The sequence below is a fragment of the Oryctolagus cuniculus genome, chromosome 1, assembly GCF_051225735.1.
Source record: "Oryctolagus cuniculus isolate XC-2025 breed Fujian yellow rabbit chromosome 1, ASM5122573v1, whole genome shotgun sequence".
NCBI lineage: Eukaryota > Metazoa > Chordata > Mammalia > Lagomorpha > Leporidae > Oryctolagus > Oryctolagus cuniculus.
Window position 1 is genome coordinate 168,637,643 of NC_142867.1, and position 16,581 is coordinate 168,654,223.

Consider the following 16,581-nt stretch of genomic DNA (forward strand, 5'->3'; position numbering starts at 1 on the left):
TTGCCATTTTAAGTCTTCCAAGTAGCATAAGATGTTTTCCCATTTGTTTAGGCCTTTAATTTGTTTTGTTTTATATCATGTTTGCAACTGGAGGAGGTTTTAACTCTTCCTTTCTAATGTGGATGTCTTTGATTTGCCATAGTACTCTGGCTAGACAGAGCCACCAGTTGAATCAGAAATGCCCATTTCTCTTCCTGCTCTTAGGGGGAAGCGTTCAGTCTTTCATAGGTGACTTTGATCAAAGAAAATTCTTTTCCAGCTCTTAAGATTTAATGTGTGTATTACAGTATATAAATCCATAAAGAGAAAATGTCTGTTTTATTGGCCCTGAAAAGACAGGCATGTTTAGAAGCTGTTCTGTTGCTTCACCTTGTATTAAACTGCATTTGGTCAATGGTAACTAAGAGGCAATCTCCTCTCCCCTACCCACTAGCAAGAGGGCACCTTTAATAACTTTTCCATTTGAAAAAAGCAATTGCTAATTATTTAAGATTTTTAAATATGGTACATTTCTGTGAAATTCAATCCCCAGTTAAAAAAATGAAGTAAATGAACATCAAAAAGATACCAACCATTATGTTAAAAAGTTTATTTCCGTAACATTGTAAGGCAACAATTAATCCTCAACAAGGCAGTAAACCAGAATTGGACAGATACAATCATCCTTCCTACAGCTTCCTGAGTCAGCAGGCTGGCTTGTGGCCCCCTCGGTGGTGACATCTTAAGGAATCCTATGTTTACTTCTGCTAAACTGTGGAAACAAACACTTCATGCGACACTCATTCTTACATCAACATAAGGAAGTAAATTCTTCATATTTTCCCTGAATATGGAGTACTGTGCTACTTGTATTTATTTCTGCAGAACATAATGCATTTGATAGAGCTTGGAAAGACCCTTTTAGAAGTTATGCAAATGCTCAGATACTCTTTAAAAAAAAAAAAAAAACTAACATTCATTACAGAGCCTACTGATATGACAATGTACTTCCTAATAGCGCCATAATATTTATGGTGATCACTTGACCATTTCCGATACTAAAATAACTACCTAAGATGTTACCCTGGCCCTGAGACTAGTTAGCACAATATCAAAGCTAGAAAATGCTGAAGATAAGTGAAACCACCCCAAAGGAGAATCATGGTTGTCAATGAAAAAACAACATCCTCTCCAAAGTTTTTTTTCACAGAAGATCCTCAATAATCTATTTCAGATTAACCACAGGGACAGAAAATACGCCTGCCTTTTGAAATTCATTGATATATTACTCTTTCCTTTTCTTTATAACTGTGACTCTTACCAACTTACTACCAGTAATACAGCATTTCTACCAGGTCAAGTCACTGATGCACCTTACCATTCAGCTCTGCCTGCATGAGCCCAGTCTTTAGGGAGTCACAAATTAGGCAAGATGAGCGTGATTAAGAAAGCACATCATACACACTGTGCAGCTTTCCGTTGAGATCTGAGGGGACCACTTTTCAGCGAGCATTCTGCATATTCCCTTAGCTCCCCAAAAATGTAAACCTTGCTTTCGTCTTCTTTGCTGTACCTTTTCTTTCAACTTTCTTTTGCCTATGCAACTAATGAGTTAATGCCTTTCAAACTGAAAAGCGTCAGCACTGTGATTATGCAGGGTCTGAACACCAGCAACTCTGGGTACAGTGGGCTTATTCCAGAACAGTCTCACGTGTCAGGAAAGCCAGTCTACGGTGCCGTAACTTACTGAGACACTACTCTATTCACCTGGCTGGCAAGCACAAAGGGCCTAGGTCATCAGTGTAAAAAGACTCCTACAAAACAGAATAAATACTTAGAAAATTGTCACCTTATCCCAACCACTCTCCTCCTACCCCACAATAACCACAGTGGCAGTTCAGTGCTCTAAGGAAGTTAGGGTCATGTACTTGCACAAATACTAAAAACCAAAAAAAAAAGTATGAAATTCCTTAGGGAAAGGTAACGCAACCAATCAAATGGATAGTTTCAGGGGTAAACAGCCTGAGTGGATTTCAGTGACCACTAGTCAAGACACTTGTGTTAACCCCAGCATACAGCACCCCATCAGGTCCAGGCTTCGAGACAGAGAGAGAGGTTGCCTGAAGAAACAGCTCTCAGGTGCAGTGCTTCCCCCGTCCTTACGACAGCCACTTTCTACTGACCTATGGAGTTAGATCTCGAGGGGAATCATCACCGTAGTGAAGGGTGTTTTACCCACCATCCTTGTCCTAACAGAGGGTCTTGCTCTAACTGGAAATGACAAGTCCCACTGAGAATGGTCTGATGGTTTACATGTTTCCTTCCTAGAAGGACAGCTACTAAAGTGGTTGTTGGCTTTTGTCCTTAAGGTCATATACAATGACAGTGGCAATACCCACATGTGCTTAAGTGCCAGAAAACTGGCATTTTCAAGTGTCAAAAAGGCCATGCATGTCTCACAGCTTAACCATTACAGTGCTTGGCCCTGAAAAGTGTTAACCAAAAAAGCTCTTCAAACATATGTGCATTAAACTCATTGACTTACGTTACAAACATCCACGTAACATAGGGAGAAACTGTGTCACATGGAGTATCCACTGGGCATGTACTTAGAGCTCATCCCCAAGACTAAAACACAAAGACATTGTAGGTGCACACCCAGGCAGAAGGAAACGACCAATCTGGGAACCTCTCCTTCAGAGCATCCAGTGACAGGGATCTCTTGTCTTCCCCAGATAGATAGTGGGCAGCGATGGCCACAGTGACCATTCCTTCAGGCTGTTCCTCTGGGCCCTGCCAGAGAAAATCAGTTAGTTCTCCAACACTAGAAAGGTAAACTCACGGTTCCCGCTGAATAACCACCAGGGAACCTGGCCAAGGAAACAAGGAATTTTGGAAAACTCGCACCTGCACTTCTATCCAGAACTGCCATGCAGAAGCCCGGAGTCCATGGGAATAAAATACAAAGTAGTCCCCTCCTTTACTCGTGACCGGTGTGCCATTGCCAAGAGACCACTGAGACAGTGTTGACCCTTTATGAGCTCGGACGTAGAAGGACATATGGCTTGGTCCTGTAAGATAAGAGGAAAAAAGAACAGTTATTCTTTTAAAACGTATTAGTAAGAAAAGCAACTCACCCCATTGTAGCCTTGTAGCACTTTAAATATGAGGGTACTTCAAAAAACTTGTAGAAAAAATAGAATTAAAAAAGTTAACTTTGGTTGCTTAAAAAATTCATGTATAGCTTCTCCATAATACACATTGTCTAGGAACTTTGTGAAGACCCATGGTATGCATGGATCACAAAAGCGTTATACCAAAGTAATCTAATATTTTAATTATCATTCCACAAAGTTCTTTTTAGTCTCTTCATACCTACCAAATACATAAAAATTGATCAGTTTGGACATTCACCCTGTATGAAGGTTAAACCAAGAACCACAGCAGAAAAGTCAGAGAAGCTACCTGAGAAAGCCTAAATTAAGTTGTCCTATCATGCAATTGCTACATGCATTAGGAATTCACTTGGGGGCCAGCATTGTGGTATAGTAGGTGAAGTTGACATCTGTGACAGCAATGCTATCTGATGCTCCAGCTACTTCACTTCTGATCCAGATTCCTGCTAATGTACCTGGCCAAAATACTCAGGGTCAGCATTGAGGCATAATGGGTTAAGCCATCGCCTGCAGCACCAGCATTCCATATGGGTGCCAGTTCAATTTCCAGCAGCTCCACTTCCAGTCAAGCTCTCTGTTAGCATGCCCAGGAAAACAGTATGAGATGGCCCAAGTCCTTGTGCACCTGCACTCATGTGCAAGACCCAAAGGAAGCTCCTGGCTTTGACCTGGCCCAGCCCTGGCCACTGCATCCATTTGGGGAATGAACCAGAAGAAGGTAGATCTATCTCTCCCTCCCTCTCTGTAGCTCCGCCTTTCAAATAAATAAAAGAATTCACATAATCTGAGTCAGAATTTCTTCACCTGTAAAGTAGTTGAAGTGTTGAAAAAGTTGTTAGTGCTATAAAAGTACTGAGTAGACTAGTGAAGACGGTTACAATTTTCAGTTGCTATGTAACCCTTACAAGTTGTTTGCTTGCTGTCTGTTCCCTTTACAGAGCAGAGCAAACTTCAGCACAGTTCTAACAATTCAGTCTTTGGGGACTTCCAGGAAAGTGACAGCATGGGCTGGCAAAACAAAATGAAACAAAAATTATAACCCTCAGCCTAATATGAACATATAACACCAAAATTAAAATACCCATAAATTTTTAATTATCAGGTTCTTATGTTCATTTCCACCCTCCTGTTGCTGCAAGGCTTTGTGGCAAGCAATAGTAGGCAAATAAGTTTATGGTACATCGGAAAATACTGGTGTCCAGACACCACTTGAAATCTGTCAGTCTTCAAAAACAAAGCTGCTGAGAGAGAGAGAAAGCTAAAAAGAAGGGGGGGGGGGGGTATCTTTGGTCACTTGGGCGATAACGTTGAAAAAAAGATAAAAGAGGAGATATATTATACAGCCACAGTACAAGACTGCGCTAGTGCTTGGGCACCTGCACCCACGTGAGAGAGCCAGAAGCAGCTATTGTGGCTGTTGTGAACCAGCAGGTGAAGATCTCTGCCTCTCCCTCTCTAACTCTGCCTCTCAAATCTGTGTTTAAAAAAAAATAAATACATACATATATTTATTTATTTCAAAGTCAGAGTTACAGGGAGATACTGATCTTTTCATCTGCTGGATCATTCCCTAAATGGCAATGGCCAGGCAGGGTTGGGCCATCTGCTGCTGCTTTCCCAGGTGCATTAGCAGGGAGCTGGATTGGAAGTGGAGCAGCCGGGAATTAAATTGGTGCCCATATGGGATATTGGTGTCGCAGGCAGCTGCTTTACCCACTGTGCCACAACGCTGACCCCCAAGTGAAGGATTTTCAGTATATCCAAATGTATTTCCAAACATCAAGGTGAGAGTGGAAGACAAAGGTACAATTGTTATATGGCAGAGGAAACCAGAGGGGGAAAGGAAAAGTGAATAAGCAAACTGTAGTATCGGCTACTCGGCGGGAACTAACACAGGCCATTGTGGTGTAGCAGGTTAAGCTACCTCCTGCAACAGTTTAGCAGGTTCCTGGCTTCAACCTAACCTGGCCCAGCACTAACATTTTTCTGAATAGACCATAAAGTTCCTTACTGTTTATAATTTATCACCATTAATAATTTTACATTCAGGGGCCAGTGTTGTGGCATACCAGGTTAATCCATGTCCTGTAATGCCAACATCTCACATGGGCGCCAATTTGAACTGCTCCACTTCTGATCCACCTCCCTACTAATGCACTTGGGAAAGCAGTGGAAGATGGCCCAAGTGTTTGGACACCTTCACCCATGTGGGAGACCACGAAGAAGCTCCTGGCTTCCACCTGGCCAGGCCCTTTGCCATTGCAGCCATTTGAGGAGTGAACCAGTGGATGAAAGCACTCTATCTCTCCCTAGCTCTGCCTTTCAAATAACTTAAAAAGCAATAAAAGCTGACATAGAAATAGGTTGACTTCAATAAGAGATAACAAATATAAACCTTTGTCCACAATAGCCAGGATTGGGCCAGGAACAGAAGCCTGGAAATGGACTCCCACAAAGGTAGCAGGAATCCAAGCACCCAAGCCATCACCTGCTACCTCCCTTGGTCAGGAAGCTGGAAATGGAAAGAGCCCAGAACTTGAAACCTGGCACTCAAACATAGGAAGCAAGCACCCCAAACAGCCTCTTAATACTGCAGCAAATGCTCACCCCCGAAACAGCAAAACAACCTCCATCTGGAAGGTAGTAAGTTTTAGGTAAGACTGATCGGTGAAAAAGGGAGAACAAAGTGAAGTGACGAAATCTTTTAAGCAGTGTTAACAGGAAAACAATCTCCACATACAGATGTATGAAACTAGACCCCTACCTGACACTTTAGACAAAAATCCACTCAGAATGGATCAGATACCTAAATCTATGACCTGGTATCATCAAATTACTAGAGAACATTGGAGAAACTCTTCAAGACATTGGCATAGGAAAAGACTTCTTGGGAAAGGCCCCAGAAGCACAGGCCATCAAAACCAAAATGGACAAATGTGGTTACATCAAACTGAGAAGTTTGTGCACTGCGGAGAAACACTGCGAAGTAAAGAAGCAACAGACAGAAGGGAGAAATTATTTGCAAACTGTGCAACTGGTAAAGGAATAAACCCAGAATCTATAAAGCTCAACAAACTCAACAAAACAATCCAGTTAGGAAATGGGCAAAGGACTTGAACAGGCATTTTTAAAAAGAGGAAATTCAAATGGCCAGACATTTGAGAAAATTCTCAGGATCACTAGCCATCAGGGAAATGCAAATCAAAACCACAGTGAGGTTTCACCTCATCCTAGTTAGAATGGCTCTCTTACACAAATCAAAAAATGCTGGAGAGGATATAGGAAAAAAGGTGCCCTAATCCACTATTGCTGGGAGTCTAAACTGGTCTAGCCACTGTGGAAGGCAGTATGGACATAGTTCAGAAAGCTTAATATAGACCTTCCGAGCCGGCGCCGTGGCTCAATAGGCTAATCCTCCACCTTGCGGCGCCGGCACACCGGGTTCTAGTCCCGGTTGGGGCGCCGGATTCTGTCCCGGTTGCCCCTCTTCCAGGCCAGCTCTCTGCTATGGCCAGGGAGTGCAGTGGAGGATGGCCCAGGTGCTTGGGCCCTGCACCCCATGGGAGACCAGGAAAAGCACCTGGCTCCTGGCTCCTGCCAGGATCAGCGCGGTGCGCCGGCTGCAGCGGCGGCCATTGGAGGGTGAACCAACGGCAAAGGAAGACCTTTCTCTCTCTGTCTCTCTCTCTCACTGTCCACTCTGCCTGTCAAAAAAAAAAAAAAAAAAAAAAAAAAAAAAAAAAATATAGACCTTCCATATGATCCAGTCATCCCAGTCCTGAGAACTTAACTTTTATATGCTGATTTCTTTTTGTTTACCTGTACCCCCATATTCACTGCAGCTCAATTCTCAATAGCTAAGATATGGAATCAACCCAGATGTCCACCAACTGATGACAGGATAAAGAAACTACACTACAGCGCACTATTCAATTTCTTCTTTTTTTTGTTACAGTAATCACTTGCAACAAAATGGATGCAACTGGAAAACATTATACTTAGTTAAATAAAGCCAATCCCAAAAAGACATCATGCTTTCCCTGATCTGGGGTCACTATTTAATAGAGTACCTAAAATGTAATGTATTGGAGTAAAATGGACATTTTGAGATTCGATGATTGTTTACAGCCCTTGTCTCTTCTGCTGAGGAACAGTGTTTTGTCCTCTCCTGCCCCCAGAAAAACCTTTCATTTAAGGAATACAAACTTCATGCATTTCATAAATACAACTTTAGCAGCATAGTGTTTCTTCCCACCAAATCCGCCCGCCCTCCCACAGCTCCACTATTCCCTCTATGCTTCCTCCTCCTCTTTTTTTTTTTTTTACTAAGATCTATTTTCAATTAACTTTATATACAGAAGATTATACTAAGTAAAGATTTCAAGTTGTTTAAAAAAAAGAAACTTGGACAGTTGAGACAAAGACTGAAACAGTTTCTTCATACTATTTGTGGAACTCTTTACTTAGGGTTAACCTAACGATCATTAAGTGAACTGAAAATAGATCTTTGTAAAAATAAGAGTGGGAATTGGAGAGAGAGGAACAATAAGGGTTGGGGGGGGGAGAATATCATGTTCCTAAATCTATATATGCAATACAAGAAACTTGTATAATTTAAATTGTTCTAAGAAGAGCAAAACTCATGGCAATAGGTATTCTTTCAGAAAAGTAAAACAGAAAAAGCAGTGGAAGAGGAGTTTGTGATGGAAAAAGTTTCAGGTTTTTTAATTAGGTGATCTAATAGATAACAGGTTGCTCAAAATAATAGCAACAGTGTGTGTGATTATGTATACATGTATGTTTCTACACATACACACATGCTTATGTACAAGTGAAATGAATGACAGTGACAATACAAGGGATGGGAAAGGGGAGAAATTAGGATTATTTTGTTTTTATAAAGTAGTCACACTACCTGTGAAGCAGTATGTGTTATTGGAAAGTAGGCTTGGATTAGTTGTAAACTGCAAAGTCTAAGGCAACCACTCACTAAGAAAAGTTTTTTAGTAAAAAGTAAATGAAGAGAAAATAAATATTTTAAATATCCAATTAAAAGTACAGGGGCGGGGCCTGCATTGTGGCAGTGCTTCCCCGACAGTGCTGGCATCCCTTATGGGCTCCAGTTTACATCTCACTTGCTCAACTTCTGATCCAGCTCCCTGCTAATATTCCCGGGAAAGCAGCAAAGAATGGCCCAAGTGCTTGGGCCCCTGCACCAACATGGGAAATGAGGAGGAAACTCCCATCTTCGGCTTGACTGGCCACTCCCTGAACATTGTGGCAATTCAGGGAATGAACCAGCAGATGGCAGCTCTCCCTCTCCCTCCCTCTGTAACTCTTCCTTTCAAGTAAGTAAAATAAACCTGAAAAGAAAAAGCACATAAGTAGGCAGTTTCATGGAAGTTCAGCTACCACTTGGGATGCCCACATCCCACATCAGAGTGCCTGGAATAGAGTCCTGCCTCCACTTCTTCCAGACTGGCTTCCTGCTAATGTACCTGGCAGGCAGCAGATGACGCATGGCCCAAGTAAATACTTTTTTTTTTTAAGTTTTATTTATTTGAAAGAGTAATAGGGGGAGAGAGAGAAATCTTCCTCTACTGGTTCTCTCTCCACATGGGTGTGACAGCCAGAGATGGGCCAGGCCAAAGCCAGAAGCCAGGGGCTTTTTCTGGGTCTCCTATACTTAATTTTTAAAAACCCAAAAATGGCAGAAAAATGGAAGACAAAAACAGGAACAACGGCAACAAAGAGAAAATAGTAACAAATATGGCATATAATCCAACTGCATCATAAGTCACTTTGAACATCAATGTTTTTGTTTGTTTGTTTGTTTGTTTTGACAGGTAGAGTGGACAGTGAGAGAGAGAGAGAGAGAGAAAGATCTTCCTTTTGCCGTTGGTTCACCCTCCAATGGCCGCTGTGGCCGGTGCACCGCGCTAATCCAATGGCAGGAGCCAGGTACTTCTCCTGGTCTCCCATGGGGTGCAGGGCCCAAGCACTTGGGCCATCCTCCACTGCACTCCCTGGCCACAGCAGAGAGCTGGCCTGGAAGAGGGGCAACCGGACAGAATCCGGCGCCCCAACCGGAACTAGAACCCGGTGTGCTGGCGCCACAAGGTGGAGGATTAGCCTAGTGAGCCGCGGCGCCGGCCAAAACATCAATGTTCTAAATGCAACGTGAAGTAGGGGCCTTGCATTGTGGTACAGTGGGTTAAGCCACTGCCTGTGATGTTAGCATCCCATATCAAAGGACAGGTTCCAGTCCCAACCACTGTACTTCTGATCTAACACCATGCAAACACACCTGGGAAAGCAGAAGCTGGCCCACGTACTTAGGCCACTGCCACCCACATTGGGGGACCCAGATGTAGATCCTGGCTTTGGCCTGGCCCAGTGCCGGCTGCTGCGGCCATTTGTAGTATGAGCCAGCAGATGGAAGATCTTTCTCCAACTCTCCCTCTGTCACTCTGCCTTTCAAATAAACATTTAAAATAAATGGTCAGCATGTGCAATAAAATAAGACCCAACTGCATACTTACAAGAAACATTTTTAAATTTAAGACATATAGGTTCTTATATGTTGTAAAAGATTTATTGGAAAGGCAGAGGTATGGAGGTGTGGGGGGCGGGCTTCCATCCACTGTTCACTCCCCGGATGGCTACAACAGCCCAGACTGGGCCAGGACAAAGCCTCACCATTTGGGTCCCCTAATTGAGTGGCAGGGCCAAGCACTTGGGCTACCTTCTGCTGCTTTCCTAGATGCATATGGGGGGAGGGGGGTTAGATCAGAAAGGAGCAGCAAGGACTTAAATGCCTATGTGGGATACAGGTGTTGCAGGCCGTGGCTTATCCCACTCTGTGACAACACTGCCCCAAGATACATATAGATAAAAACTAAACGGATGGATGGAGAAAGATATACCATGCTGACATCAATCATAAGAAAACTTGAGAAGTGAATTAATTTTAGATAAGTCAGACTTCAGAGGAAAGAATATTACCAGGGACAAAGAGGGGCTTTATTTAGTGATAAAGTGGCAGTTCTCTAAGATGCTGCAATCCTCTCTATGTATGGCCCTCACTCCAGACCACAGAAGTTGAGACAAAAACACCTCCAACTGAAGGAGCAGTCGGCAAATTCACAGTTAAAGTTGGTGACTTCAACACCCCTCCATCAGTAATCAGCAAATACAATAGGCAGAGAAGTAGTAAGAATACAGTTGAACTGATCAACTGGATATAAGTGACATTCATAGAATCATCATCAGAAGCGTACACATTGTTTAAGATCACCTGGAATATGCACACCAGGAGACCACACTCTGTACCATACAGCAAAACTTAGCAAATTTTGAATAAAAATCAGGAAAATATGCTAAAATTCAAGCCACAATCAAATTAGTATTAAAAAAAAAAAAAAAGCTATGGGGTAGGCACTTAGCTTAGCAGTTAAAATACCTGCAGTCCCTTATGTGAATACTTGGATTCAGTATCACATTCTGGCTCCCGATTCCAGCTTCCTGCTAACGCAGACCCCGGGAAGTAGCAATGATAACCCGAGTGACGGGATTCCGGCCACTCATGTAGGAAACCTGGATCGATTTCCCAGCTCCTGGTTTTGGCCCAGCCACTATAGGTGGACATTTGGGGAGTGAACCAGTCGATGGAAAGTTTTCCTTTTCTCAGTCTCTTTCCTGTATATGTGTGTCGTCCTCTCTGCATGTCATAAAAAAGGCGGGGGCAGGAAATCTCCATGTATTTGGAGATTAAAGAACCTATTTCTAAACTTACACATGGGCCCAAACAACTGGGAAATTAAAAAAAAAAATAAATTAAAATTAAAGTACAACTTAATCAATTTGTGAGATGGAGCGCACATAGAAGGAAATTTACAGCACTCAATGAGTGTATTAGAAAAAGTGACCCAAAAATCAATAATCTGTTTCTACTTTAGCAAATCATAGAAAAAGAACAAGTTAAATCCAAAGTAGAGTGAAAAAGATAATAAAACTAGAGCAGAAACCACTTGAAACAGGACTCAGTAGAAAAAAAAAATCGGCCGGCGCCGCGGCTCACTAGGCTAATCCTCCGCCTAGCGGCACCGGCACACCGGGTTCTAGTCCCGGTTGGGGCGCCGGATTCTGTCCCGGTTGCCCCTCTTCCAGGGCCAGCCCTCTGCTGTGGCCAGGGAGTGCAGTGGAGGATGGCCCAGGTGCTTGGGCCCTGCACCCCATGGGAGACCAGGAAAAGCACCTGGATCCTGGCTCCTGCCATCGGATCAGCGCGGTGCGCCGGCCGCAGCGCGCCGGCCGCGCCGGCCATTGGAGGGTGAACCATCGGCAAAGGAAGACCTTTCTCTCTCTCTCTCTCCCACTCTCACTGTCCACTCCGCCTGTCAAAAAAAAAAAAAAAAAAAAAAAATCAACTAAACCAAAAGCAGTTCTTGGAAAAAGCCAATAAAATCAGTAAGCCTTTAGCCAGGTTGTACTTTTTGCTCACTTTTTCTAAACTGCTCTGAAAAATTCAATCTATTAAATTTGTTTTAAGAAATCATAACAAGTTTTAATTGCTTTTAGAAACATTGTAAGCTCTTCTTGATGTGCTTGCCTTTGATATATTTGAGAGAAACACATGTAATTAAAAAGTGGAAGGAGAGGAAAAAAATGGTCATATGACTTACCTGTTGCTTCAAAAGTCAACTTTACAGAATCCCAAGGTGTCTGTTCTTTGGATATAAGTCTGAAATGAGCAGGATTTCTCGGAGAAACTTCTGGGGCAGGAAGATACCAGTTTTTCCTATTTGAAAAGTTAGCATCACTAGTTAGGATGCCTTATCAATTCATAACAACAATTAATGGGAGTGTTCAGAATATGTGAACACATTCTGGGGTATGAAAATAAATTCTGATGCCAATTCCTATGAAACCCAGGTTATTGTGTAGTAAATACTTCCTGTGTTAAGAATACAGTGGTTTACCTAGGTGACCTTAATTCCACTACCCATCCTTCTTTCTTATTCAATTCTTTACTGTCAAACCTTTAAAAAACTTTCAAAAAACAATACAATTTGAGATAGATTTTTAATTGCTAGCTGTTACTTTGGGAAGATGACCATTTTTAACTGCTCATATTTCTACAGGAAAGAGTTTTTAAATTTGGCAAACGAAGCTACTCTTTTGAGTGCTTTATTCCACTAAAGAAATGGAAATTCTGTAGTGATAGAAAAAAAGTCCTTGTATGTCAAGGGTAACAGTTTAAACAATACTGATACTGTGGTAAGACCTGAGAACAAACGAATCCCCTGGTGAAGGAGGAAAGTAGTGAACCTACCTGATCAGAAAGTGCACCGGCAGATACCAAGGGAAACCACAGAGGGGCGCGTCCTCCTCACAGTGAGCGCGGATGGTGTCATTGATCTCAGGGATGTGTGGCGTTATATGCGACATGCCAGTGTAATCAAAACCATTAATCCATATTCCAGAGTCTCGTCTAACTACTTTTCCTTCCAGGTCATGAAATACTCTAGTCACGTGCTGAAAATAAGATTGATAACCAACTGTTGTGTCAACCAGTTCACCTACATCCCTACCCTAGATTGGCAAAAATGAATGAGTATGACTAAATGCCAACAAAGAAGGTGGACGTGGGACAACAGAAGGGGGATACTCGGGATTTCTAAGGTACTACAGGCATTCCTTCTTTCAAATGGTCAATGGATATATGCATGGTTGTTTCATTGTATCTAATGTACATATTTATGAGAATTTAAATTTCATATAAAAACTTTTCAAAATCTGCTACTTTGGATTTAAACAACATACATGTCAGAACTCCCCTTATCTGAAGATTTAAAATAAAACCCCCAAGCACATACAGACATATACACACGCTTCCCTTCCAGTGTGTTCCATGAAGCTATTTCATATGCCAAGAAAACCAGGATCACAGCTCACCACTAAGTGACAGCCTTGTGCCTAACAGAATGCTGTGAAAGGCACTGTGCTTCATTTAGGATAGTTTTATTAGCAGAAACCACCCTGAAGAATAGCAAACAGGAGATGAACAATGATTACACAGGGCAGGGCCTGGCGACGGTAGCCGACAGGTGTCACCCGCTGTTTCTTCATTGAAACATAGCAGATTGCCTTTAGGTATTCTCTGTGCCTCCTTCTGCTCTAAAACAGTAGCAGTGGCACGGACTGTATAGGTACAAACTGAACATGTTGTTTCCTTGCCCTTTAAAGGAAAAATTTGCCAACTTGTAGCACAGGGGGAAAAAAGAACCCCTAGACGAATTAGAACAGGACTTTTTAAAATTAAAACAGCTCTGGGCCAGCCTTGTGGCATAGGTTAAGCCTCTGCCTGTGACGCTGGCATCCCATATGGGTGCCCGTTCAAGACCCAGCTGCTGCAGCCATTAGGGTAGTGAACCAGCAGATGGAAAATCTCTCTCTCTCTCTATCTGGTTCTAACTCTGCTCTTCAAATAAATTTTTTTTTTTAAGATTTATTTACTTGAGAGGTAGAGTTAGAGAGAGGGGGGCCAGCACCGCAGCTCAAAAGGCTAATCCTTCGCCTGCGACACCAGCACCCCGGGTTCTAGTCCCGGTCCATGCGCTGGATTCTGTCCTGGTCGCTCCTCTTCCAGTCCAGCTCTCTGCTGTGGCCCGGGAGTGCAGTGGAGGACGGCCCAAGTGCTTGGACCCTGCACCTGCATGGGAGACCAGGGGAAGCACCTGGCTCCTGGCTTCAGATCAGCGCGGTGTGCTGGCTGCAGCAGCCATTGTGGGGTGAACCAATGGAAAAGGAAGACCTTTCTCTCTGTGTCTCTGTCCACTCTGCCTGTCAAAAAAAAAAAAAAAAAAAAAAAAGAGGGGGAGACAGACAAAGATTTTCAGTCCACTGGTTCACTCCCCAAATGGCCACAAAGGCCAGAGCTGGGCCAACCCAGAGGCAGGAGCTTCTTCGGGATCTCCCCAGCACTTGGGTGGTCCTGTACTGCTCTCCCAGGCCACAGCCAAGGGCTGAATTGGAAGAGGAGCAGCCGGGACATAAGCTGGTGCCCATATAGGATGCTAGTACCTGCCTCAGAAATAAATCTTTAAAAATAAAAAACTAGGTTTTTCTTAAATACTGTTAACAGGATTATTAAAATTAGCATGTCACTGAAAACACACTAAGAGTCCTAAAAACTTTTCCTCGCTAAAAGCTTTTGAAGTTAGAAATTTATCATCATATATCCCTTAGGACAACAAACAAGAAACAGTGGGCCTCTCTCCACATCTCCAACAGAGATGACTGGAAATGAGGCTTACAGCTCTAACGGCACCAACTCTGAAAAGTTTAGAGACAAACTGAAAGCAAAAGGAAGTTCTAAATCTCTTACTAATCCATTTCTAAGATACTATATTTCCATTATCACATATTTGAATGTTACTTGAAATCAATGTTACTACCATTTTCAAATAAACACTTTGCCAGTTTGCAGTTCAGAACTTGGTTTGGTTTGTAGACATTCTGACACTTTTTCTAACAGCTCATCATTCCCTGATACAGACTGTTTCCCACACACTGAAGTTTGATCATTTCTACAGTACAAAAACATGTGAACATGTCCAGTTCCATCTCTGGGAGAACTACACCGTCCAGCTGCTAAGAATGCCCTTGATAACCAGCCTTTCTCATTGTCCCCCCACCCCACACACACAGTGAATACAGCGAACCAGGGCAGCAGCAGCAGTCAGTAGAGCTGGCTACACCGGTGCACATTCAAGGTTCTCCTTTCCTGAACCTCAGATAGCTCAGCTGAGCTGGCTCTTCCTTACCTGAAGGAACACCCTCTTTGGCTTTGGACTGGCAGGACTGGAGGAATATGGGAAAAAAGTTCCACTGCAAACCAAGAGGAACGTAACTGCACACACCAGAGTTAAAGACAGCATGGTTTTTTTGGTGCTTTTGGCAAGGTAGATGAAGTTAATCTACAAAACAAAACCAAAAAATTTACCAAATCATCCATGTTTCACATTGACTTATTTTTCAGCAGGTATTATCTGGCAGGGAAGAATATTTATCATAACCCAACACCCAACACACAAAGCATGAATTCAAGGGAATTTCCATCACAAGTCAGAGCCCGATGAATGGCAGATGCCCCAGCAGGCCAGGGCCGTGCCTTTGGACAGGAGGCCAGAAAGCAAAAGGGGAAATGAAGTCGAGCACCGAGTCCCTGGGCCCAATCAGGAAAGGGAACAGAGGGTGTGGATCTATCAACAGCCAAACCAGGACCTTATTTTACTTCTGATTCTGTCAGTGCCCTGCTGTAGTAAACACCACGCAGCAGATACCCTTCAACTGCAGTGACATCAGGCTTTCAGCACATAACCAGAGATATTAAGGAAATCTATTGTAATAAAATTCTAATGTTGTTATGTGTCAAATGTTAACATTCAGCTAAACCAGGATTTAGATGCTCCTTCAACACTGCCTGTGGACCTGCATATTAAGAAAAACTGCACTGCCAGGTAACACTGTCCCTTCAGGCGAGGGGACTAGTGAACCAGTGCCAACGTAATCCTAACAAATCTAAACTGGGATAGCAAGTGGATGCTTCAGTCTCAAGGCTGCCATCTAGAAAACCCTAAGTATACTTAGTTTTCTAAATTTGTGTTTGTTAATTTGAAAGGCAGACGGACAGATGACAGAGATCTCCCAATCCACTGGCTCACTCCCCACATGTCCCATTTCAGTTCTCACTCAGCAGATCCCTGACAGCCCAGCAAACAGTGTCCCCAGGAAACCTGGTAATTGATCACTTGACAATTACTTTGTAGCAAACATATTGAATTATTATTAATAATAATATAGCAAACATCCTTAAGGAATAAAAGTTCTCCAAAGTATATGCTGTGGTTCAATTCCCCATCACCAAGAGCAGTCTCACTCTGTTACTAAGCCACCATCTTTAACACTGCTACTCCTAAGACAATGATGGAGAGAATGATACCCTGACATCCAAAAGCAGACCTGCTTCCCATTAGAAATAATTACTATTATTTAATAAAGGGTTTTCTAGGCTGGCGCCGCGGCTCACTAGGCTAATCCTCCGCCTAGCGGCGCCGGCACACTGGGTTCTAGTCCCGGTTGGGGCTCCGGATTCTGTCCCGGTTGCCCCCCTTCCAGGCCAGCTCTCTGCTGTGGCCAGGGAGTGCAGTGGAGGATGGCCCAGGTGCTTGGGCCCTGCACCCCATGGGAGACCAGGAAAAGCACCTGGCTCCTGGCTCCTGCCATCGGATCAGCGCGGTGCGCCGGCCGCAGCGCGCCGCCCGCGGCGGCCATTGGAAGGTGAACCAACGGCAAAGGAAGACCTTTCTCTCTGTCTCTCTCTCTCACTGTCCACTCTGCCTGTCCAAAAAAAAAAAAGGGT

General features: G+C 43.3%; 1 protein-coding gene across 8 annotated transcripts in view; it reads right to left on the reverse strand.

Moving 5' to 3' along the window:
* Positions 1–574: 574 nt before the first annotated feature.
* The window catches only part of ERMP1 (endoplasmic reticulum metallopeptidase 1), a 79,528-nt gene continuing 63,521 nt past the window's right edge, over positions 575–16,581 (reverse strand). For 5 of the 8 annotated variants that reach the window (XR_016210258.1, XR_016210256.1, XM_089299295.1 and 2 more), the window contains 5 exons: positions 14,984–15,136; positions 12,490–12,692; positions 11,840–11,955; positions 2,887–3,050; positions 575–2,772 (listed from right to left, as the gene is read on the reverse strand). Coding sequence is in view for 4 of the 8 variants with exons in the window: in XM_089299295.1 (XP_089155421.1) it covers positions 2,608–2,772; positions 2,887–3,050; positions 11,840–11,955; positions 12,490–12,692; positions 14,984–15,136 (801 nt within the window). In the remaining 4 variants the exon portion in view is untranslated. Of the gene's footprint in view, positions 2,773–2,886; positions 3,051–10,617; positions 11,552–11,839; positions 11,956–12,489; positions 12,693–14,983; positions 15,137–16,581 lie in introns of those variants that run through there. The other 3 variants (XR_016210262.1, XM_089299279.1, XR_016210257.1) reach the window with 3 other exon arrangements.